We start from the raw sequence: 26,807 nt of genomic DNA on the forward strand, positions 1-26,807 counted from the left end.
TAGCACAAATAGCTTAACTTAAACAACTGAACATTGACTTGCTTCATTCTCTGTGGACAAAGCTAGCCCCTACAACATGCTTTGGTTTAGAAACACTGCGTGTATGATTGTACAATAATGTGTATTTGCTGTACTGAAGTATTGTTAAATGTGTGTTCAGTCTCAACCAACAACCAACACCATAAGAGAATGAAGCTGAGATGAAGCTGAACATCTTCTGTTTGTAACAGGTCTCAACCATGGAGCCACTTGAGGAACGCATCTTCAAAACTCTGGATAAGCTGGAGAACTTTGAGTTGGAGATGTTCAAGTTTCATTTGCGACACCCTGATGTCCTAGAAGGCCTCGATCCAATCCCAAAGAGACCCCTGAAGAAGGCGGGCAAGAGGACCATCGCTCGTCTGATGGTGTGCAGCTACCCCAGTGATGCAGCTCAGAAGATCGTGGTGAATGTTCTGAACAAAATCCACAGGAATGATCTAGTGGAGAGGTTTCCTCACATATACAAAAGTAGGTGGAGACAAGTTAACACTTTATTGAAACACACTATGTCGTAATTGGATATGAGAAAAAGGTTCAAACCATTCATATCCATCCATCCGCAAGCAAGCGCGCGCGCACGCACACACACACACACACACACACACACACACACACACACGCACACACACACACACACACACACACACACACACACACACACACACACATACTCATTTGAGTACCTGGCTGTCTGTATAGACAACAGTGAATTACTAAAACACAAACATCATTTAATTCAATATCAGGATAATTCAGGTAATTCCTGTTATTTTATACAAGTGTGTTGTCTTTTCTGTCACAATAGATGACCAGCATGAAGCTTCAAACACTGACCCACCAATGCAGGCTGCAACTTCAACAACTGATGTCTCTAAAGTTGAAGGTGAGCTGATACTATTAATGGATGTCTTCAATAAACTGATTAACCACTTGAACCCCAACATCTATACAGTATGCTGCTATGTGGCAGTCACATGTAGAATTCAGGCCTGATAACGTCATATATTGAGATCTCTGTATGTGTCTCATGTTTTAATTTCCCCCTTGGGGTCGGGTATGGTATGGTCGGGTTTGGGCAAAACTTGAGAACTCTACTTCTCATCATCAAGTTATAAACATTGACAACTGCTTTGACATGGGGGGGGGGGGGGGGGGGGGGGGCAGATTTCTGTTGTCTTTTCTGATGTCAGTTGTACATGACCCTCACACTCTATGTTGTACGACCGATCCGACTGATATGGCCATATATTGAGATCTCTGTATGTGTCTCTCATGTTTTAATGTACCTCTTTCTCTCTCACTCTTTTGGGGTCCTGATAATTACATGTCTTACAACATCATCAAGTTATAAACATTGACAACTGCTTTGACATGAAGGGGGGGCAAGGCCTGTGCATTATTTGTAAAGTCCTTTACAACTAATGTAGTGAGAGTAGAGGTCAGATCACCTGGCTCACAGGTGCAACCATTTTTCTAACAGTGAATCTACCGATGATATGGCCATACCGATATACTTACTTTCCCTCCTCTGTACCTGTCCAAACCATCATAGTCTGGCCTCTGGCTTTATCCCCAAATCCTCTGACATGTGCTGTTAACTTACTCATTCCTGATCCTATTTTCAATTAATCAAAAAAAAAAAAAAAAAAGAAGAACATAATTCAGTTTCATTTCACACGCAGTCCCTTTCATATAGCCTAAATAAAAATATATAGTATTGTGCATCTGAGGTGACGGAATACCTTTGAGAGTTGCATGTCTGCTGCCATTACATTGTCATCATTTGTCTCTGACCTTTTACTCATTTGAGTGTCTGGTTATCTTCCCTGCTACAATAACAGTTAATAGCTAAAGGTCAAATAAAAGCAATCTAATGTCAGGATAATTATTGCCAGCTAATAGCAGGTTTCTGTTGTCTTTTCTGACACAATAGTTGTAACATCAGACCCACCAATGCCAGCATCAACAAGTAGAGATGTCTCGACGGCTGAAGGCGAGCTGACAGTATGAATAGATTGAACCCCACTTGAACCTCAACATCTCTAATCTGGGGGGAATATTATCCAAAAAATTGTAGATAAACAAGCTCACAACGCATTGAAACATGCCACATTGTGAGCTTGTAGATCGTCTATTGTTGACGAAGAGGTTTAGTGTAGACAAGAAATCTGTAACTGAGGTCCAGTTTAAAGGGTTGTTTCACATTAATAAATGTTTGGGGTCATTTTAGTGTCTATTCAGGGTTTTGCTTTTCACCCCAGATTTTTTAAGTTGCTTGTATTTAGACATTTGATATTTATTTTATCAGACATGCCCCCTTCCTATACAAACTCGTTGTAACTTCACCATTTTAACCCTAACCCAACAGTGAATTACTAAAACACAAACATCATCAATTTAATTCAATATCAGGATAATTCAGGTAATTGCTGGTATTTTATACAAGTGTGTTGTCTTTTGTCACAATAGATGACCAGCATGAAGCTTCAAACACTGACCCACCAATGCAGGCTGCAACTTCAACAACTGATGTCTCTAAAGTTGAAGGTGAGCTGACACTATCAATGGATGTCTTTACTAAACTGATTAACCACTTGAACCCCAACATCTATATGCTGCTATGTGGCTGTCACATGTAGAATTCAGGCCCGATAACGTCATATATTGAGATCTCTGTATGTGTCTCATGTTTTAATTTCCCCCTTGGGGTCGGGTATGGTATGGTCGGGTTTGGGGTGAGCTTGTAGATCGTCTATTGTTGACGAAGAGGTTTTGTGTAGACAAAAAAAATCAGTAACTGAGGTCCAGTTTAAAGGGTTGTTTCACATTAAAAAATGTTTGGGGTCATTTTAGTGTCTATTCAGGGTTTTGCTTTTCACCCCAGATTTTTTAAGTTGCTTGTGTTTAGACATTTGATATTTATTTTATCAGACATGCCCCCTTCCTATACAAACTCGTTGTAACTTCACCATTTTAACCATTATAGATTAATTGAAAACACCCGTCCTTGTTTTTGGTGACCAGGCACGTACGCAGTGGCGTCAGTTCAGAAAAAGCTAAGTTATGGCAACACCTGTCATTTTCCCATACCTTAGCAACAGGCATGTTACATTTATTTTAAGAAGTACATTTTATTATTTCCCCCCGTCTCTAAGGTTTCTTGGGCTGGATATGGCAGCCTGGAACGGTTGTTCAAGTGCAGCTAAACTTGGCATGTTAGTAAACTTGCCACAATTAACTATAATGCATTGCACCTATGCAGCTGACCTACGGAACCTGGGAATATACCATTTGGTCAAGATGGGGAGAATAAAAGTGTGGAGAATATAATTATAATACCTTGTTAAAGTGACCATTTTGTTAAATTTTGCATTTGTAGTTATTTTACTGTAATTTAACAACACTAGAAGCTGGGCCGCCCTTCGGGCGGCCCAGCGTCTAGTCGGCGACCTGGCCAACTGGGAACAATGTAAATAGGGAATGAATAACCCGCCCTTTAATGCAAACCCCATTATACCTGTTTTCATAGGACCCGTTTTGACCATCTGTCTGCCTGTGTCCATTTATGCCCATATATGGAGATATCTGTATCTGTCTGTCTGTCTGTCGGCGTCCATTTTATGTCCATATATGGAGATCACTGCAGTTATAGTTCTGGGTCCATTTTATGCCCATATATGGAGATATCTGTCTATCTGCGTCCATTTTATGCCCATATATGGAGTATCTGTCTGTGCCTCCAACTGTGTTGCAGACACAGTGCCGGTTCCCCCTTTAATGCAAACCTCATTATACCTGTTGTCATAGGACCCGTTTTGAACATCTGTTTGCCTGTGTCCATTTATGCCCATATATGGAGATATCTGTATCTGTCTGTCTGCGTCCATTTTATGCCCATATATGGAGATCTTTGACCATCTGTTTGCCTCTGTCCATTTATGTCCATATATGGAGATATCTGTATCTGTCTGTCTGCAATCCATTTTATGCCCATATATGGGGGCATTCATTTTATGCCCATATATGGAGAACGCGCGTGCCTGTGGGACGAACGGTTCTCGAGATACGCGGATTACATACATACATACATACACACTCACAGAGATTTTTTGTTGACTCATGTGGCGTACGTGATGTCAGAGCCTTTTATGAAGTGATGTCACAATGAGTCAGAGCTTTCGCCGATTTCCTCCGGAACAGCCTGATGTCAACAATCAACCCCGCATAAGGAGATTCCGAACGTTTCGCGCCGGTTCGGGAAAACCGCGCGTCGGTTTGGGTCGAGACCCGGCACTGCACTCCGTGCCGCGGCGGGGAACGCGCGTGCCGAATCTGAAGCCGGTGGGACGAACGGTTCTCGAGATACGCGGATTACAGACAGACACACAGACAGACAGACAGACACGCAGAGACTTCTCGCATTTATAGATAGATAATAACCAGCACAGATAGACAAAGAGACATTCATGGATTTGTATTTAAAAGTAACTTTTATTTTCCCCCTGGACTCAGGGGGACTCACGCGTCAATGAGTCCCCCTGGACTCATTGACGCGCCTGCACGTACGTGCACACATAGACATCAAAGGGGGCTTGAGCCCCTGCCATTTTACCTGTCTGTAAAAAGTGCCCTCTCCAGACCACTGTGTAGAAAAGAAATCCATGCCGTATGCCACACTGCCAGTATTGACTTGATTATGCTTAGTTCAGCATAGTATTTATAATTTTTTCATTTATTTATTTATTATTACCCTTATTACCCTTATTATTATTATTACTAGAAGCTCGGGCATCTAGTCGGAGGCCGGAAAACTCGGGAACGATGTAAAAAGGGAATGAATGCCCCACCCTTTAATGCAAACACCATTATACCTGGTGTTTTGACCATCTGTTTGCCTTTGTCCATTTATGCCCATATATGGAGATCTCTGCAGACACAGTGCCGGATCCGGAAAACTCTGATGTCAGACATCGCATACATAACCATAACCTTTTATGGAGTGATGTCACAATGAGTCAGCGCTTGCGCCGGTTCCTCCGGAACAGCCTGATGTCAACAATCATCTCTGTGTGACATCAGAACACGTCATGCTGTTGACATTCAATACACTAGAAGCTGGGCCGCCCTTCGGGCGGCCCAGCGTCTAGTCGGCGACCTGGCCAACTCGGAACAATGTAAATAGGGAATGAATGCCCCGCCCTTTAATGCAAACCCCATTATACCTGTTTTCATAGGACCCGTTTTGACCATCTGTCTGCCTGTGTCCATTTATGCCCATATATGGAGATATCTGTATCTGTCTGTCTGTCTGTCGGCGTCCATTTTATGTCCATATATGGAGATCACTGCAGTTATAGTTCTGGGTCCATTTTATGCCCATATATGGAGATATCTGTCTATCTGCGTCCATTTTATGCCCATATATGGAGTATCTGTCTGTGCCTCCAACTGTGTTGCAGACACAGTGCCGGTTCCCCCTTTAATGCAAACCTCATTATACCTGTTGTCATAGGACCCGTTTTGAACATCTGTTTGCCTGTGTCCATTTATGCCCATATATGGAGATATCTGTATCTGTCTGTCTGCGTCCATTTTATGCCCATATATGGAGATCTTTGACCATCTGTTTGCCTCTGTCCATTTATGTCCATATATGGAGATATCTGTATCTGTCTGTCTGCAATCCATTTTATGCCCATATATGGGGGCATTCATTTTATGCCCATATATGGCAGAGATTTTTTGTTGACTCATGTGGCGTACGTGATGTCAGAGCCTTTTATGAAGTGATGTCACAATGAGTCAGAGCTTTCGCCGATTTCCTCCAGAACAGCCTGATGTCAACAATCAACCCCGCATGAGGAGATTCCGAACGTTTCGCGCCGGTTCGGGAAAACCACGCGTCGGGTCGGGTCGAGACCCGGCACTGCACTCCGTGCCGCGGCGGGGAACGCGCGTGCCGAATCTGAAGTCGGTGGGACGAACGGTTCTCGAGATACGCGGATTACAGACACACACACAGACAGACAGACAGACACACACGCAGAGACTTCTCGCATTTATAGATAGATAACCATGGCAACCTCAGCTCCGCCAACATCAGCTCCGCATACAGAGTTTCCGAACGTTTCGCGCCCGTTCGGAAAGAAAAAGAGAGAAAAGAAACAAAAAGTAATAATCTGCTAACCCGTTAGCAGATTTGAACCAGAAAGATATTCATTGTTACTATATATCGCAGCTGTCGGGCCAAAACCTCCTAACTCCAAAATGTAAATTTTCGGGAAAATGAGCTCAAGTGGAGCAGGGAGGTTTTGATCGAAGGGCTTTTTACTTTTCATTGGTTCAATATTATTTTAACCAACACACAGATGTAAAGGGTGTGTTCAATAGCACATATTTATGAAAAAAAGAGAGGGCCAATCGGGGGGTGGAGTTAGGAGTTAGCTGGTTTGGCACAAAGTGTGGAGTTAGGAGGTTTTGTCCAAAGCACTTTTTACTACTTTCCATTGGTTCAATATTATTTTAACCAACACTCAGATGTAAAGGGTGTTCAATAGCCCTGATTCATGCCAAAAAATCTAAAACTTCAAAAATTGAGTTAAGAGGTTTTGGCCAGACAGTGACGATATATTAAAAGCTCTCTGGTTTTCAAAACATTTTAATTATGTAATTATTATGTAGCCTATACACACTTGACACAACCGGCCTATTCTTCTGTGTTTATATAATGTATCTTCATTCCAATTGTTAGAACAACACCAGTACATTTTGTCCTGAGACTTTATAATCATTGAGCAACAGTAGAGTTACTGCCAGGTTATACCAGGTTTCTTATTTAAGTCTGCTTTCTTTTCTAACTCAGACCTGCATGAAGCTACAACTCCAACATCAACAAGTACCGGAGTCTCTAAAACTGCAGGTGAGCTGACACTATGAATAGATGTGCCATGCATCACACTGTTTACATCTAGTCTATAGTAGAGATGACATTATGAATAGATGTGCTATGAAATGCTCTTTAGTAGTCTGTTTTCAGTGCTTCACACTGTGTTAACACATCTACTGCCTCTTAATCTGAAGGTTGCTTGGTGCCTCGGCGCCACGTCGTTTCCTCCGTCGGCCGCCGCTATTATTTTGAAGGGCCGGAAGGGGGTTGTTTTTGTTTTTTTGGATTATCACTTGACGGCAACGATTACGTCATCTAGTCACATGACAGTGTGCGACAAGAAGATGAAGATGGCTGCGCCCTGCCTTTTGCCTTGTTTACATTTAGATCTGCTGCAAAATGTCTCAAAATGGCTATTTTGTTTAAATGAAGTTTCTTTATGGGCCTCGCCATTGACTTAACATTGAGGAGCTTCACTTCGCGTGCACGCCCAACGTGCGTTGTAAACAAATCGCAGACATTACCGATGCGAGCGGGACCGGAGCGACATTAAGTAAGTAATAATATCTTTACTGTATATACAGTAAGATTCACAGTCCTCACCGTCAACGGCGCCATGGTATTAACCCTTTCAATGACAATCCTCACCGTCAACGGCGGCAGATGGGTTAAAGGACAACTCCAGACTAAATAGCAACTAGGCTAATTACCTTTGATTGGCTGTTGTGCCAAATGCTCACCCCAAAACATGATATATGAGAATGTGACGTCTCATGTTAGACAACCAAAGATGTGTATGTAAATAACGTACACTTTTGACCGCAACAAAATAGTGTAAAAGCGATAGGCTTATGGGCTCCACTCTATGCTATGAGAGCTGCTGGGGAAACTGGACGGTTACATGTCTCCATTCCGACAAGCTTCCATTCCGACACTAACCCTATACCTAACCCTAACCCTAACCTCTATGGAAGTGCTGCCACTCCGACAATAAGAAGTCAATGTCGGAATGGCAGCATGTCGGAATGGCAGCATGTCGGAATGGCAGCATGTCGGAATGGAGAGCATGCAGTCACCAAACTGGACGACAGGGGCATCACAGCAACAAATAGTAATCAAGTGCTCACTCAGACTGCTGTGAGTTTTGGAGAAGCACAAGAAGCCATCTCTGATCCTGAAATAATTAAAGAATGATTGTTTTATTTGAATATTATTTACATATTAACATTATTGTTGTCTGTATTTATAGAGAAGCTTTTTTTTAACCCCACTTCTTTTGGGGTATTCTTATAGGGGGTGTTTAAAAGTATTTGAATTGTTGGTACAAAGTTTTATTTAAGTTGCTTTTTCTTTTCTTTCCTTTTTTCTTTTTTGTATTTTCTTGACAAAAGTTGACTATCCACACATGGATTACTTTTAGCTTTTTCATGGATCCTATAGTAAAGTGTGTGTGTTTGTCAGGCTGCTCCTCGCCTGTCTACATGTCTCATTCACAGAGCTTTTCACGTTAACAATGAGGCGAGGGGGGCTAGACAGGAGTGGCGCGTAGCACCGCGACTTTCTAGTATATAATACATTTAAAAAACCTCTCTCTTCAGATAAACACTTTGTCGATAAACACTGGAGTAACCTGATTCAGCGAGTGACCATGGTCAATGCCATCCTTGATCTTCTCCGCAATGAGGGAGTCATCACCAACGAGAACTACAGTAATGTGAGATCTAAGACCACCAACCAGGAGAAGATGAGAGAACTCCTTTTACTCCTGACCACCACCAGAGCCAAAGAAAAGTTCTACAAAGGTCTAGAAGAACATGAGAAGGCACTTCTTGATGATCTGTAAGTAATACAGTACTCATTTACATCCATCTGTAGGCCAGACATTGTAATAGTACAAGAGAACATTACCTTTTCCTTCACTATCATGTATCATTGTTCTAATTTATATCCACTTTCTATTACCAAGAGATTCACACTTTAATCCCAATATATTCACTAGTAAGACTCCCTAATTGGGAGATAAGCGAACGTCAGGTCGCAGCGTGATTTTAGGGCAAAATGTGTAGGAGCAGTGCCCAAAAATGTGTTTGAAAAAATCGGCCAGATGGTGGCGTTATAATATGGGACAGATCCATGTTGATGACATGAGTGTAGACATACTGTGTACCGATTTGCGTGATTTTAGGGCAAAATCTGTAGGGGCAGTGTCCAAAAATGTGTTTGAAAAAATCTGCCTGATGGTGGCGCTATATGGGACAGATCAATGTTGATGGCGTGAGTGTAGACATACTGTGTACAGATTTGCGTGATTTTAGGGCAAAATCTGTAGGAGCAGTGTCCAAAAATGTGTTTGAAAAAATCTGCCTGATGGTGGCGCTATATGGGACAGATCAATGTTGATGGCGTGAGTGTAGACATACTGTGTACCGATTTGCGTGATTTTAGGGCAAAATTAGTAGGAGCAGTGTCCAAAAATGTGTTTGAAAAAATGGGCCCGATGGTAGCGCTTTATGGGACAGATTCATGTTGACGGCTCTCTTGGCGCCGCCGAGGCGGGCGCGTGGGTACCGGCCCCGGCTCTCCCGGTCACTCCTAGCCCGAGTTCCGGCATTTTATGTGCGCTGCAGTGGCGGGAGTCCTCCACTAGGGAGTGTGAACACTTTTGCATCCATTCTGGAGCACCAGGAGTCGGTGGTCCCCGGGAATTTCCCGTGAACAGCCCCGTTGGGGTGGTCTTTTGGTCATTTTTGCACTTTTTGGCGGCGGCGGAAGGGGGTCCCTGGGGGTCCCTGGAGCTCTTTGGCATGGATTGGGGCAACGGTGGCGGAGATATGAGTTGGGGAAAAGTGTGACGTGACGGACCAACTGACTGACTGACAGACTGACAGACAGCCGGTGGAGGTTTTGGTAGTAACTGACGGTCGCAATAATTCTTACAAAATTACAATTGTTCAACCTTTGTAGTTAAATTTATGTTTGACACTGTGGCGCTAGCTTTGCATGAGATGATCTTCAAGAGACATAAAATGTCTTCTGGAGATGTTTTCTTCTCTAATAAATGTATTTTCACTTAGTTATAATCTATGAATGTGCTTGGTCCCATATAGGATTTGTGCAGGATGGTAGATTTACTGCATATAGAGTAGTTACTAACGGGGGAAAAAATGCTTTTTCACAATAGGAACCCACAGCCATCCAAAGGAGAAAGTGCACCTGGGTCAGGTGAGTACTGTTTAAAGTCAAATTACTTTGAATGGAGATATTTAATTTAAGTAATAATAATAATTAATTCAAGGTAGTTACGCCCCTGATATATATACTAGGTCCTTAAGCCCGGATCATAGTCGGGTCCGCGGTGGAAGGCTATCCACCGCGGTGTAGTCTTTTCGAGTCTTTTTGAGTCATGAAACTACAACGTTACATCATTCCTCACGGTGGAGAGCTTTCCACCGCGAGTCCCAACACATCTCTCTGTTTTTACTATCAGACAGACAGGCTCTACACCCCGTTCACTGATTGGTCGACGGGGTAAAGGACTTCACCGTGGGCCGTGACTATGATGGCCTGCACTTATTTTCTGACTTGAGGTCCACCTCAAATTTGCGGTGGATAGCTCTCCACCGTAGACTCTGATCCGGGCTTTATCCGTTCGACCCACTCCTCCCCTCCTCTCCCCCCCTCTCCTCTCCTCTCCTCTACTCTCCTCCCCTTTTCATCGGATGGACAGACGGACGGACAGACAGACAGACAGACAGACAGACAGACATTTGGTTGTTTAATAGTTAGTTATAATCCAAAGGGATATCCCTATGGACTGGGGGAGATATTCAAATTCTGAGGCCATTAGGCTGAGGCAGTGAGTCACTCTGCTCGGCTGTATATATTGTATGTACAGTATGTGTTTATTTTTATATATATACTTTATATTTATATATATATATATATATATATATATATATACAGATTAACTCTGGCTGTTTATCATGGATTTTTTTTTGTTCACTACAGGTCTGTTGGTGAAACCATCAGGGCGTCCCATTACTTACTATGAAGACCTGCTTCAACGCAAGATGGACAAGACATATCTAGGTGTAACATTGGGCACAGAGCCTGAGGTCATGTTTAAAGACATCTTCATTGCGCTCTACAATGCAGGCATCAATGTTACAGACATCCACAGCAATCATGAGGTCAGGCAGCTGGAGATGAATAAGGCAGGAGAGGAAAAAGAAATCCAAATCGGTCAAATCTTTAAAGACCCTTCTGGAAGAAACAGAAGAACGGTACTGACCGTCGGCTGTGCAGGAATTGGAAAAACCTTCCTGTTACACAAATTTCTCTTTGACTGGGCCAAGAAATGCTTTCCCCAAGATCCACACCTTGTGTTCCCGCTCAAGTTCCGCCAGTTAAATCTGCTCAAGGGACAAAGCTTTAGTTTGGCTCAGCTAATTCGCAAATGCATCAAGGAAACAAGATTTATTGAGGAAGACGTTCTCAATTACATCTTGAACGAATTGCAGAATTCAGAAGACTACGATGACAGCCCCTTCAAAGTTATGTTTGTTATGGACGGTTATGATGAGAATTATATGTGTCTTAATTTCATTGAAGATCTCGGCGAAATGCACATTTCCCAATCATACCCAGTGGAAATTCTCATAGTAAACCTCATCAAGGGGGAGCTGCTCCCCTCTGCTCAGCTCTGGATAACCTCACGACCTGCAGCAGCCCACCAGATCACAGAGTATGTCAACGGGTTGACAGAAGTGCGAGGGTTCATCAGAGATGACCAGAAGAAGGAGTTCTTCATGAAGACGTTCAAGGATGAGAACCAGGCCAGCTCAATCTACTCCCACATCAAGGAAACAAGCATCCTCCACACCATGTGTGAAATCCCTGTCTTCTGTTGGATCCTTGCTACTGTTGTGAAGAACATGGGGATGAGAGACGAGCTGCCCAAAACCCTGGTTGAGTTGTACTGCTACTTCGTGATGGGAGAGACCCAGCGGGAGAAGATGAAGAATCCTGCAGTAGACAAGGCAGCCAAAGAGAAGATCATGAAGGATGCAGGAGAACTTCTTCTGAAGCTGGGCAGACTGGCGTTAAGCCAACTGGAAAAAGGCAACATCATGTTCTACCAGAAAGACCTGGAAGAGTGTGGTCTTGATGTGAACGACACCTCACTGTACTCAGGCTTCTGCACAACGTTCTTCAGAAAAGACGATGTGTTCTTCCTCCAAACGGTCTACTGCTTTGTTCATCTGAGCATCCAGGAGTTTATGGCTGCAGTCTTCCTGTTCCATTGTTTCACACAAAACAAAATGGATGTCCTGAAGACATTCCTGGGAGGCAGCATGGACGGTTCCATGTCTGACTTCCTGAGGGCTGCTATGGATAAAAACCTGAGGAGTGAGAGTGGAAACCTGGACCTCTTTACCCGCTTCCTTCATGGTCTCTCACTGGAGTCCAACCAGCGTCTGTTAGGAGGCCTGCTGGGTCCAAGTGTAAACTGTAAATGGGAGGTCGAGAAGATCATCCATAACCTCAAGGAGAAGAATACTATCCGTGCGTCTCCTGACAGATGTATCAACATCTTCCACTGTCTGATGGAGATGAACGACCCCTCAGTAAGTCAGGGGATCCAACAGTACTTGGAGTCACAGAGCAGATCAGGGGTAAAACTCTCTGTGCCCCAGTGCTCAGCTCTGGCCTCCATGCTGCAGATGTCAGAGAAGTGCCTGGAGGTGTTCGACCTGGACCGATACAACGCAGACAAGATGGGGCGATGGAGACTGATCCCACTTGTGAGGAACTGCACAACAGCCAGGTTAGTAGTCATTTGAATTGCAACATGTTTGATCACCATTCACTCATATACAGTACTCCCTTTATTCATTCTTTAAAAAACACACAAGGGGATGGAGAGAAGAGAGAGAGATGAGAAAAAAGATGGGAGGGAGGGAGTTAGGGAGGGACAGAGAGTCATTGTGAGAAATTATAGTTAAACCGACCGCCATCAATTCAGTTCAGTGAGACCCTCACTTCATATTTACATACAGTATGAATGGTTCAAACAGTCAAACAGTAGTGATAGCGTCATAGTGTTTTTATTTATACTGAAGAAGATTCATATTAATACATAACTATGATCATGTTATGAAGAAAAATCTGGACAAAATAAAGAACAAGAAGTCAAGTCCTCACTAGTAGGCTACTATGTGTACTAAATGTTTTCATTAGCTATTCTACAATGAAAACAAACTAGGCCTATAACAAATGAGAAATGGATGGTATTTTAAACAATGAGCTTGCTCATTACTTGGTTTACAAGTTACTTAGTACATAAATATAAGTTCCATGCTGTAGTTTACAGAGATACCTTTCCATCTGTAGCTGCGTTTCCATAAAGCCTTTGTATGCACATTTTGGCTTTTGTGCATAAATCTTGGAATGGAAACACCTGCCAATTTGAAGAAAAAAAAAGAAAAATCGCAAACACACTTTTATGCTTGGAGGAGGCAGAAAAAACGAAATGCGGAAAAGGGCAATGGAAACATTAAGCGAAATAAGTTTTGAATTAAAATGCATTGAACTTGCATGATATTGATTTTGTAGTTTATGGACCAGTCATCTTCATAAACCCAGAATGCTAGTTCAAGACCAAGTTTAGTACGAGAAGAAGAAGGGGAAAAAAGAATGTCTGGAGCCTCCGCTGTAGCCTATAGCAAGCAGACATGGTGGGAAAAGTACTATATGTATTTACTTGAGTAAAAGTATCAAACAGCAATGTAGAAATGTTCAATCATTATTATGTTTCACTTGACTGGAAAAATAACCACCTAGAATGGAATAATAACAACCTACTGCTTATTTCATGAACTATCTCCCAAGAATAGCATTTTATCATTGGATGGAAACAGGCAAAATGTAGGTTTTCTTTTTTCGATTTTTGGATGATTCGCTTCCTATTTTTGAAAAGGCTTTATGGAATCGCAGTTTATGTTCCACTTCTCTGTTCTCTGTTCTTACTGACATCCTGTTAATGTATGAAAAACCAGACATTCACACCTAAGGTTTGCTTAAAATGTTCCAATCAAGGACCAAATGTTTATATTGTTATATTTTGCTTATTAGTAGCGTTCACTCAGAACTTTGTTGATCAAAACAAAATATGTAAACAAATGGTATGCGGTCGTACAGGCCGTTCATCTATTGACAGAAAATGTCTTCACTTCTCATCTATGACAGCATAGAGTGGAGCAACAGCAGCAGCAGAGTGTTTGGTTGTTTTCTTTATTTAAAGGGATATTTCACTTTCAAAAAAACTTTTGGTAATTTTATCATCTAATCTGGCTTTTATGAACACCCTGAACAGTTTTTAATTAGCTTGATTGAATATTTAGATATTTGATGTAAATGTTACCAGGCCCTCCAGGCTCAGGGCCTTTCCCCACACACACCCATTGCAACTTCAAACTTCATTTTAACCATGATAGATTCATTAAAAACACCCATTATATTTTCTAGTGACTCATACTACACTCCTAATATGTGAGCAGGCCGTGTTTTTTCGATAACCTTTTTTCATTTCTTTGTAATAATTATTTTTTTGTATTTCATTTTTTCCATTTTCCCAAATAATTATTAAAAATAAATGAAAAAAGTTATCGGAAAAACACGGCCTGCTCACGTATAAGGAGGGTAGTATGAGTCACCAGAAAAAATAATGGGTGTTTTTAATGAATCTATCATGGTTAAAATGAAGTTTGAAGTTACAATGGGTGTGTATGTGGAGAGAGGCCCTTCCACTGCTCCCTGTTGAAAGTGAAATATCCCTTTAATGTTTGGATTCCAATCAAATGAGAACAGTGGAAAGTTATGACCACATTTCAATTAAATGTGTTATGTCCTCTTATTGATTTACTTGGTCAGAAAAGTAGACAAACACATGCGCATTACATGTAGAACCATAGGGAACCTCCTTGACAGTGAACATGGTCTGATCTGTTTTGTTAATCTCTGATTTTACATTGAATTAATCTGTAATTACAGACTTGTTGGCTGTGAACTCAAAGAGGAACACATCAAGGTTGTGGCTTCAGCTCTCAGCTCTACTCCATCCCATTTAAGAGAATTGGACCTGAGCGAAAAAGTCTTGAAGGTTCCCGCCCTGGAGCTCCTCTGTGCTGCACTGAAGAGTCCACACTGCTGTCTGCAGGTTCTCAGGTCAGATTGTTTTACCATTTTTATTTTTGATCAGTTCTGTTATAGTAAGCGATTATAATGTAGTTATGATGGTGGTACTGTACTTTTTAACCCACACTGACCATAATATAGATGAGATACAGTGACTAATGTACGTAGTCTTTTTTCTGAGATACCACATTTAAAACCTAAATACTTCTGATTACAATGTGAGTCTTTGCATGTGTTTTGTCAAACCATCATTCCCTAGTTTTGTGAGTGTTCACTGCAGTAAAAGTACATTTGTATTGGCATCAAAATATATATAAAGTACCAAAGTAAAATAACTGGCACATTTAATAATTTGTCGAAACATGTGTAGTCTGGCTATAATGCACACGCTGTGATTGGCCTACAGGAGCAAGCTTTGGATTTGGACAAAAGCCTTACATACTGAGATTAATTTCAGTATAATTTTGGCAGAGGTGTAAAGTAACTTAGTACATTTACTTAAGTACTGTACTTAAGTAAAATCTTGAGGTATTTGTACTTTACTTGAGTATTTCCAGTTTTCAGTAGTTTTACTGCACTACATCTCGGATCCAAATATTGTACTTTTACTCCACTACAGTTATTTGAAAACCTAAGTTACTAGTTACTTCGCAGATATAAATGATTATATTATAAGATTAATGCACTTTAGCCCTATTCTATACCTTGGCTATTTGAAAATAGCCGATCTACAAGCTCACAACACGTCGCAATGCGACACGTTTTGAGCTTGTAGATCGGCTATTTTCAAACATTTTGCACTTTTACTTTTGGTACTTTAAGTACATTTTGATGACAATACTTTCGTACTTTTACTCAAGTACATTTTGAATTCTGGACTTTTACTGGTAACGGGGTATTTCTACATTGCAGTATTAATACTTTTACTCAAGTAAAAAATGTTAGTACTTTTTCCACCACTGAATTTTGGCAACACTTAAGGGCTTTTCACACAGGGTCCGATTTATGCCCCGAACAAACTGACAATAAATGAACACATGGTGTCTCTATGACTGACCTCATTCACACAGGGTCCCAAATTGTCCAGATTCTGACAATATTGTCTGTTTTTTCCACATGGAAAATCGTGCGCAAATAAGGCCTTCAGGCTACTGGTAGCTGTAATGTCCTTACACTGCAGCGTGTGTCTATAGGGAAGAAATGGCTGTAGGGTAGGGCTGTAGTGCCCAAGGATATTTTGGAACAATCATATTGCACATAAGTTGCAAGTGTGTTTTTACCCTTCAGGCTGGGAACACATTTTTGTGTTGTTGTTGCGACCGTAGGTCGCATTTACTACCAAAACCTCCACCGGCTGTCCGTCTGTGAGTGAGTCAGTTGGTGAGTGAGTGAGTCAGTCACACTTTTGCCCTGCTCATATCTCCACAACCGTTGCCCCCATCCATGCCAAATTTGGCCAACACACTCCTTACCTGCCAAACTACAACCTCCAAGGACCCCCGGAGCTCCAGGGACCCCGAGGTCCCTGGGGGACCCCCAGGTGTAAAAAAATGTCCCTCCGTGAGTCAGACGTCACACGTCACACTTTTGCCCTGCTCATATCTCCACAACCGTTGCACCCATCCATGCCACATTTTGCACACACACTCCTTACCTGGCAAACTACAACCTCCAAGAACCCCCGGAGCTCCAGGGACCCCCAGGTCCCTCGGGGACCCCCAGGTGTAAAAAATGACCAAATGTGCAAAAATGACCAAATGACCACCCCAACGGGGCTGCTCACGGGGAATTCCTGGGGACCACCCACTCCTGGTGCTCCAGAACGGATGCAAAAGTGGTGGCGCCCCCAGTGGAGGACCCCCTCCACTGCAGCTCACATAAAATGCCGTAACTCGGGCTAGGAGCGTCCGGGAGAGCCGGGGCCGGTACCTATTCGTCCGCCAAGGCAACGCGGAGACCCCACCCCTCATTTCTCACATGCCCCTCTTCTAGCGCCACCTTCAGGCACGATTTTTACAACACAGACACTGCTCCTACAGTTTTGGCCCTAAAATCACGCAAATCGCTACACAGTATGTCTACACTCATCCCATCAACATGAATCTGTCCCATATAGCGCCACCTTCAGGCCGATTATCTCCCGATTAGGGAGTCTTACTGGTTGATATATACGGTATAGCAAGATCTATTTTTTTCAGTAAATGTACAGTAGGTCAAGACTTGTAATGGGTTTTTATAATCGGCTCAGGTTTAAATGGGTTAAAAGGTTCCAATCAAGAACCAAAATGTTTACATTGTTACATTTTGCACATGTTAAGTGAACCAAAATATGAAAACAAATGGCAGTCGTTCAGGCCGTCCATCTATTGACGGAACATTTCTTAACTCCACTGTCAGTGGAGCAACAGCAGTAGCATATTGTGGTCATTTTCATTGTTTGATATTTGTATTCCAATCAAATGAGAACCGTGGAAAATGATGAGCACATTTCAATTAAATATGTGTTAATCACATCCTCTTATTTACTTGATCAGAAACACACACACACACACACACACACACACACACACACACACACACACACACACACACACACACACACATACATTTCATGTAGCACCATAGGGAACCTCCTTGACAGTGAACATGGTCTGATCTGTTTTGTTAATCTCTGATTTTACATTGAATCTGTAATTACAGACTTGTTGGCTGTGGCTTCGAAGAGGAACACATTAAGGTTGTGGCTTCAGCTCTCAGCTCTACCCCGTCCCATTTAAGAGAATTGGATCTGAGCGGAAACGTCTTGGGGGTTTCCGGACTGGAGCTCCTCTGTGCTGCACTGAAGAGTCCACACTGCTGTCTGCAGGTTCTCAGGTCAGATTGTTTTACCATTTTTATTTTGATCTGTTCTGTTATAGTAAGTGATTATGATGTAGTTATGGTGGTGGTACTAGTAATATAACACATTTTAAAGTTTAATAATTTGTTAAAACATGTGTAGTCTGGCTATAATGCACACTCTGTGGTAGGATTTGGACAAAAGCCTTACATACTGAGATTCATTTCATTCTTATTTTGGCAGTTACTATCAAAACCTCCACTGTATGTCAGTCTGTCTGTCAGTCTGTCTGTCAGTCTGTCCGTCACGTCACACTTTTCCCCTACTTACTGTATATCTCCATCCCTATCCATGCCAAACATTGCACACACACTCTTGGCTGCCGAACCACAACCTCCACCCCTCATTTCTCAAATGGCCCTCTTCTAGCGCAACCATGAGGCCGATTCTTGCAAGACACATTTTTGGACACTGCTCCTACAGATTTTGCCCTAAAATCACGCAAAGTGGTACACATTATCTCTAAAGCCATGTCATCAACATGGATCTGTCCCATTTCCCATATTCCCTCCTGATTGGCTACCATTGCCTTCTAAAGTTGGTGTATGTGACCTGACGGACGCTTATCTTCCGATTTAGGGAGTCTTACTGGTTATAATGTAGTTATGATGGTGGTACTTTATTTGAAGAGTGTGGATAAGGTTGATATCATGGTAACCCACACTGACCATAATATAGATAAGATACAGTGACTAATTTATGTAGTCTTTTTGCTGAGATACACATTTAAAACCTAAACACCTCTGATTACAATGTGAGTGTTTGCATGTGTTTTGTCAAACTGTCATCCCCTAGTTTTGAATGGTATTTATATCAATGTTAATTCTTAATGGTTGTGAGTATTCACTGCAGTAATACAGTATTCACTAGATGGCCACCCTTGAAAGGTTGTTCAGATACAAAGGTGACCATGCTTTCCTCCCTGTGTTTTCTCACTTGAGTAAAAGCAAAAAAGTATTTGGCATCAAAATATACATCAAGTACCAAAGGAAAAATTAACATTTTAAAGTTTAATAATTTGTCAAAATGTGTGTAGTCTGGCTATAATGCACACTCTGTGGTAGGCCTACAGCAGGCTTTGGATTTGGATAAAGGCCTTACATACTGAGATTCATTATTTGACTTACTGTTAATTACACTTACTGGTACATGGCTGTAGTGTCCTTACACTACAGCGTGTGTCTATAGGGAAGAAATGGCTGCAGGGTCCAAGTACCCAAGTGTGGTAACTTCACTCCAAGAAAGGAACTCTCTCACGCTTTACTGTTGTTGACTCTTTATATCAAGACTTTGCAGTGACAAAAATACAGAACACTGTGGAGCACATAAACACTGTTGTCTGGTACTTTTCCTATCTGCCGGTCAAACCGGAGGTGATCCCTAATAACCCCAACCCTGGGAGACTGGAGTTCAAGGTCACCAGCTCCATCTACAGGCTACAACAATAATATAATACTGTGACTTTATAACACCAAGGATATGTTGGAACGCAACATATCGCTTCTGTTTAAGCTATCCTATCTACACTAATTCACAATTATTTGTTTTAACCCCCCCCCCTCCTCCCCTTCTCTCCCTCTCTCTCTCTCTCTCTCTCTCTCTCTCTCTCTCTCTCTCTCTCTCTCTCTCTGATTCTTCATTTAGACTGAAGAGCTGCGGCTTGTCAGAGAGATGCTGTGAAGTTCTAGTCTCAGCTCTAACTTCTAATCCCTCCCTCCCTCTGAGAGAATTGGACATCAGTCTCAACATGATGAATGAAGGAATTCAGATGCTGCTCTCTGCTGGACAGAATAATCTCCAGTGAGTAGACTTGGGTCCCTATTTTACGGGAGAACCCAATGTTACCCAATGATTGCAGCCTTAAGGGTAACGTTTGCTTGTGGGGGTAGCTCTCGTCCATACCGTTAAGAGTTTCCTTAACACTATGTCACTAACCATCCGCTGCACCCGCAGAAAGCCTGCGCACCCTCTCGTCTGGTCCAAAAATAACAAATAGTTTTGCTACTCACCAAAACATAGACAGCTTTTGGGAGTTGAAAGCTTAGTGGCAACACTCTGAGATCCCACCTCACATCTAAAATACACTTTTTGGACAGAAAAGAAAATATTTCATCCAAAATGTTACCTACTCCACAGCGCCCTCTACATCATGTCAATAGAAATGTCCATTGACCAGAATTTCACCTTCCGGTGAAATATTTTCTTTTCTGGCCAAAAAAGTGTATTTTAGACATGAGGTGGGGGGCTCCGAGTGTTCCCAATAAGGAAAGTAGGCTTTCAACCGTCTTTGTTTTGGTGAGTAGGGAACATGTATGCTATGGACCAGAGCTAGTGGGGGCATCCCCTCCCCACTATTTCACTATTTCAGTTATGCGCAACACGCAACGCTGCCCCTAAACCAGGGGTTTTCAAAGTGGGTGACAGGGCACCCTGGGGTGCCGTGACGGCAGTCCAGGGATGCCACGAGATAATTTGATAATATTTTGAATTTATTTGGACACTTATTTAAGTATTATATTTTAGTATAATTTTAAACTTGAAGTACAAAGTTATTTTCAGTCAGTTCTAACCAAAATGGCTATTATCTCAACGTTTTCCTCACAACATAATCACTAAAATATCCTCACTGTCGGGCAGAAACCTTGTATCTCCAAGTTTCAAATGTGTATGTCTTTTGGTAAAGCAAAGCCCTGCTTCATCATACAAGACTGTCGCACAAAAATAGTGAAAGATGAAAAGAGCACAGATATATCACATTGTACGGAGAGATGTCCAAGCGAATCACTGTAGCCTCTGTCTAATAAATGTCTTTAGATTACAGCCGCATTTGGTTCAGAATTGCGTGCGATATGGATTAATGACACTTAAGTTACCAAACACAAGTGGTGGAAGAAATACTAAAGTTTTTACTAAAGTAAATATTCTAATACAACAATTATACATAATTGTACAAGAAAAAGTCTGGTAAATTAAAATTAAAAAGTATTGGCATCAAAATATACTTAAAGCACCAAAAGTAAATATACTCATTATGCCGACTGACCATTTCAAAAGTTTTCAAATTGTACACAAGTCTTTATAAATTGGAAATACCTCAAATTGGAAATATCTAAAAACTATACTGAAATACAGCTTGAGTACTTGTACTGTTACTTTACACCACTGCCACACATGGTCGTGTGTAGTGTCAGGCGGACTTGATCCAGGTGAGAGACCGGCGAGCGAGCTAAAGCAAGCGAGTCACCGTATTAAGCGTTGCGAAGTCCACTTGAGCCGACTTAGCGCCGTTCGAGTTTTAAGCCAAAATAGTAATTCCCCCACCACCACCACTACCACCACCACTTTCGCAACCTCTGCGCGGTCCAAGTGAACACAGTGGAGCGCTCCCTACTTCCGGTTCAGCCAATCACAAGCTTCCGCAGGCGGGTTGTGAGGCAGACTTATGCATGTTGTATGATGAGTATGACTATTGTATGCGTATATACCGTCAAAATGCCCTATATGTTTAGTGGCAGTTATGAGCAACAAAGACATAAAAGGGCAGCAGTAAGTTTGCCAGCTCATGAGCTGGCTGATTACAGGATAATGTTAAGAGAAACACTGTAGTGTCAACTTGGAGACGTTGTGTAGACCAGGGGTTCCCAAACTTTTTTGTCTCAGGTCACCCCATGAATATTCTTTTAATCCGATGCACCCCTACATTATAATTTTCACTCCCAGTCCAGCACCTTATATTTATAGCATATCGTCGTTGTCATATGTCCAAAACCGTTCGTTTTGTATTTATCATTTATAAAATGTACTAAACTAGTGAAAACAGCTGATCTACAAGCACACAACGCCTCGCATCGCAACGCCTCGCATCATAGATCGGCTGTTTTCACTAGTTTTGTGCGACAGTCTTGTATGATGAAGCAGGGCTTTGCTTTACCAAAAGATGTACACATTTGAAACTTGGAGATATGAGGTTTCTGCCCGACAGTGACGATATTTTAGTGATTATGAGGAAAACGTTGAGATAATAGCCATTTTGATTAGAACTGACTGAAAATAACTTTGTACTTCAAGTTTAAAATGAGACTAAATATTTTGTTCAAGTATCCAAATAAATTCCAAATATTATCAAATTATCTCGCGGCACCCCTGGACTGCCGTCGCAGCACCCCAGGGTGCCCCATCACCCACTTAGAAAACTCCTGGTGTAGACATTAGAAACACTGTAGTGTCAGTTAGTGGAGACATTGTGTGACAGACATTGATGCATTGTTGGTCTACTTCTTACAGAGTGACACATGGTGGAGAAGACTGGCTTAATGCTCATCTCATTGAAGGATGTGAGTATCTGTCAATATTGACATTTTATACATTGTTTTTAGGGAAGCCTCACACCGATTCAGAGGTGTAGTTGCAACATTGTTTGGTTTGGTTTGCTTTCATGTACGATGACAACCAAACATTGCTAACAAATGTCATGTAACGTTTTTGCAAATATTGTCTACAAGACCGTAATAAAAGATAAACTCTGAGCCATCCCAGACTAAATGTGTTGGAATTAGGTGGTTCATGGGTTTTAGTCTGAGAAGAAGTCGAATCAGTTTGTTTTGGAAGGTCTGAAGTAGAGATGGGACACAATTTACGATATTATCGTGATAATCAAAATCCATTATCCTGGGAGCAGATTTCAAGCCATGGAGACTAGAATTGACCAGCAGTGGTTCCCTATGGAGACACAAAGAGCCTGCTTTGTTCCCTATGGAGACACAAAGAGCCTGCTTTGTTCCCTATGGAGACACAAAGAGTCTCCTCAAAGTATTGGCTTAGGAATGAGACGAAAAAAAAGTCTCCATAGAAAGCCTGCAATTTCTATTAGCTTGGATTCCCATCGATGATGTCACTGGCAGACAGATTTCTGAACTGGACCAATTATATGAAGATAGGTTGACGTGGTGAAGTCGTCCTTTAACCACTTAAATCCCTGCATCCCATGTTGTGCATGTCTTAATACCTGAATATTCATCAAAATAAGCAGATCTACAAGCTCACAGCACAACCCATTATGCCGTGTTGTGAGCTTGTAGATCAGCTATTTCCGACAAAGAGATTTGGTGTGGAGGGAAAAACTGAGCATACCAATTCATAGCCCTGGGAGACACCGTCGATGAAGGGTTGAAGTGGTTAATGGTTCTTTATAGCAGGCCCAGGGACCCCCAGTGGTCCTTGAGTGTGTGTGTGTGTGTGTGTGTGTGTGTGTGTGTGTGTGTGTGTGTGTGTGTGTGTGTGTGTGTGTGTGTGTGTGTGTGTGTGTGTGTGTGTCAGGTTTTCCGCTAGGCAATTTTGGGGCTTATATTTTACCGGCCAATGAATTAATTTATCGGACATATTATAATGAACGTCACATGCATGTTTGCAGACACTGTATGTCCAATGGGCACCCAACTAATAATTACACCATTTAAGTTAGCGCTGGGCTTCTCCTTCTTTCCACTTTATTACAGATGCAATCTGGTCCTGTTTTTATAGTTGATTAAATAAAATATATCTAGTCATGCAGAGTTGTCGCTTGCAAAAAAATAAATGAATAAAGTGAGCGCGAGTGAACTGCTTGCGCGCCACCGCCGCCACATAGTGGCCTACGAATTAATATATTATTTGGTTAAACTTTAATATGCAAAAAGACAACCTTTGTTTTGTTTTGTTTTGTTTTGTTTTGTTTTGTTTTGTTTTGTTTTGTTTTGTTTTGATGGTGGAAGAAGGTTCACTTGCCCGTGATCCCTGCAATCAACATGTCACCACCATGACCACATCCATTCTGTGATCAGAAAGTCACTGCTTGTATAATATCCACATGACTCCACAGAGTTCGGTCCCCTTTTTTATTATCATCAACTGGGTCCGACTTGGTTCAGATTACCTCAGACCGTGGTTCACATGACAGTAAACGACTACGAGCTGTTTGGGACAAGCATGGAGCTGTCAGCTGTGAAGCTTGATGTGTGCATCGTAGGGTTGTACGGTTTCCATTTTTTCAAAACCCCGATTTAGGCTCCCCAAAAAACCCTGTTACACGGTTTTACACAGTTTTACAATCTTATAGATTAAAAAAAAATAATAATAATTGAAGTGCTTTATTTATAAAGCAGACACAAAAGTGTTTTACCCACAAAAATGCAGTAAATACTATTGGGCTATACTAAAATAAATTGTAAATAGCCTAAGTCAATTTAATTTGTCATTTCAGAGGTTAAAAAAACTCCTTACGTTGTCACTTTAGACATGTACAATATAAACCCTCAATACACTGTATGTTGTTTTGTTTACAGTTGAGTGAGAAAACAATGTTGCACATTAAGTTAATCATTTGGGGACCACCCAAAATCATTTTGGGACCTCTCTGGGGTCTGGACCCACAGATTGACAAACGCTATTAGTCCCTTTGTGCAGCTGGCTGCAGTGTGTAGCCTACTGGGTGCTGTGTCAAGCGCACACACTGCATAGTAAACAGTGATGGATTAGAGGACTTCTTAAAAAGTTTTAGATTAAGACAATTTGCTTGCATTGCGATGCATCCGCGTGCCGTTCTGCATCGATGCAGTGACGTTACATAATTGTTACTTTTAGCCTACGTTTGCTGTTGTTTTTCCTCCTGAAGGAACGTGGCTAAATCGTTAGCATGCTAGCGCTTTAGCCCCGTTCCTTTAGCCTTGGAGGAAAGGCATAACAAATAGCTGATCTACAAGCTTGTGGCTCGTCGACCGTGCAACGTGTCGTGAGCCTGTATATCCACCGTGTTTAGCTTCAGGCTAAGCCTCGCTTCTTTATTTGGTTACAGCTGTTGCATTTCTTTAGAGACCAGGTCTAACCCCAGCTGCCTAGGCTTGCTACCATTTTCTCTGTGTCTCCTTCTTCAGGAGTGATTTCTGCTGCTTCCGTAAACACGGCAGATGCGGCGGTGGCGCACATGTCACGTGACGGTTTTCGGTTTTGGCTTACGAGACCGTCAACATTTTATAACACCGTATGAAACCGGAAAACCGAAAAACCGCACAACACTAGTGCATCGCCGTATGCCAGTGTTGATGGTCATCTAAAATAGCAGACATACAAGCTCACAGCGTGGCGCATTGCGACACGTTGTGAGCTTGTAGCTTGTGGCTTGTAGATATATTTAATGCGCGTCGCCATCGTACGACAAATAGGCAACTGCATTTTCACAGTGGCCGGTTGTCTTTATAACTACCGGCCAATTGAACATTTTAGCGGTCAATGGCCGTGGTGTGTGTGTGTGTGTGTGTGTGTGTGTGTGTGTGTGTGTGTGTGTGTGTGTGTGTGTGTGTGTGTGTGTGTGTGTGTGTGTGTGTGTGTGTGTGCGCGCGTGTGAGCGCACGTTAATATGTGTGTGCACGCCTGCGCAGGTGTGCAGGCATGTCTGTGCACACATCTGCTTGTTTGTGTGTGTGTCACTCAGTAAATTAAATTTTTAATGTTTCTGTTTTCTTATCAGGTTTCCATCGTCTCACACTGCACACAAACACAGCACACAAAGACCTCTCTCTGTCTCAGAACAACAGGAAGGTGACACGCACGGAGAAGAGTCAGGATCCTCCTGATCATCCTGACAGGTTTGATTACTGGGAGCAGGTTCTGTGTACAGAGGGTCTGACTGGACGCTGTTACTGGGAGGTGGAGCTGAGTGGAGAGGTTAGGATAGCAGTGACTTACGAAGGAATCGGCAGGAAACAAATGGATGATGGCGCTCCTAGGCTTGGAGATAATGACAAGTCGTGGGGTCTGTGCTGTACTAGTAACAGTTACAGTGTCAGTCTCAATGGTAAGGGCGTTGACCTTCGTCCCCATCACTCCAACAGAGTAGCAGTGTATCTGGACTGGACGGCTGGGACTCTGTCCTTCTATGAAGTGTTAGAAGACACTCTGTCACACCTGTACACCTTCCAGAACACATTCACTGAACCTCTCTATGCTGGGTTCTGTTTAGGCTATCCCTCCTCAGTGTGTCTGTGTGAGCAGAGATAGAGTCTCTATGTGAGGTTGACATCAGGTCGCTCATGGTTACTCAATTTTGTGAGTGATTCCAGGTTGTCATGGTTACCACTTGCCTGGATACTTTGACACTAGCTAAGTCTGACATCATAGTCTCCATATTTGGTCATTGCTGACGCATAGTGACATAATCATCAAAAGGACCCCTGGGGGTCCCCAGACCACACTTTCAGAACCACTGATCTAGACACTGTTTCTCAACATGGGCTCTTACAGCAGTGGTTCTCAACCCCAAATTGATATGTCTTTGATATGAAAATGTTTTGTGCCAGGGACCCCTAGAAGAGAAGATATGTTTACCAAACAAATCTAAATTATTCGAAATATTTTCAATATTTGTCAATTCTTTCTTTCTATTTTTGTGTAGCCAGCACATAGGGGGTTAAAATGAATTACTTTTGCTAGGGACCCCCTGGAACCCCACAAGGACCCCACCTTGAGAACCAGTCTTTAACTCTGAGATTGTACAAATTGAACCAAATGGACCCTTACAGGTCTGTAACTCTGATAGATCAGATTAGATCAGATTGGATTAGACAGCGCTGCACAAACCTCCACTCCACAGGTTTATAAATATGTATCATAAATACTGATGATGATGATGATGATGATGATGTAAATATCGGTGTCATACTGTACGTGTGTCTCTCAGTTAGAAACACACTCATGTATTTTATGTCTATTTGACACAACAGAATGAGCAAAAGTGTGTTTGATTCTGTATTC

The 26,807-nt window shown here is 42.1% G+C and overlaps 1 protein-coding gene across 1 annotated transcript; it reads left to right on the forward strand.

Annotated features, from left to right (window-relative positions):
• Positions 1-239: 239 nt before the first annotated feature.
• On the forward strand, positions 240-24,992 carry LOC308286818 (protein NLRC3-like; the record flags this gene model as incomplete). Its single annotated transcript, XM_080727941.1, has 7 exons — positions 240-510; positions 8,527-8,730; positions 10,937-12,432; positions 12,652-12,755; positions 14,981-15,154; positions 17,825-17,998; positions 24,932-24,992. 7 exons carry the CDS (start codon positions 240-242, stop codon positions 24,990-24,992), a joined length of 2,484 nt encoding a protein of 827 aa, XP_080584067.1.
• Between the last annotated feature and the right edge of the window lie 1,815 nt (positions 24,993-26,807).

The sequence above is a fragment of the Nannobrachium achirus genome (assembly GCF_963921795.1).
Source record: "Nannobrachium achirus genome assembly, chromosome: 6".
Classification (NCBI taxonomy): Eukaryota; Metazoa; Chordata; class Actinopteri; order Myctophiformes; family Myctophidae; genus Nannobrachium; species Nannobrachium achirus.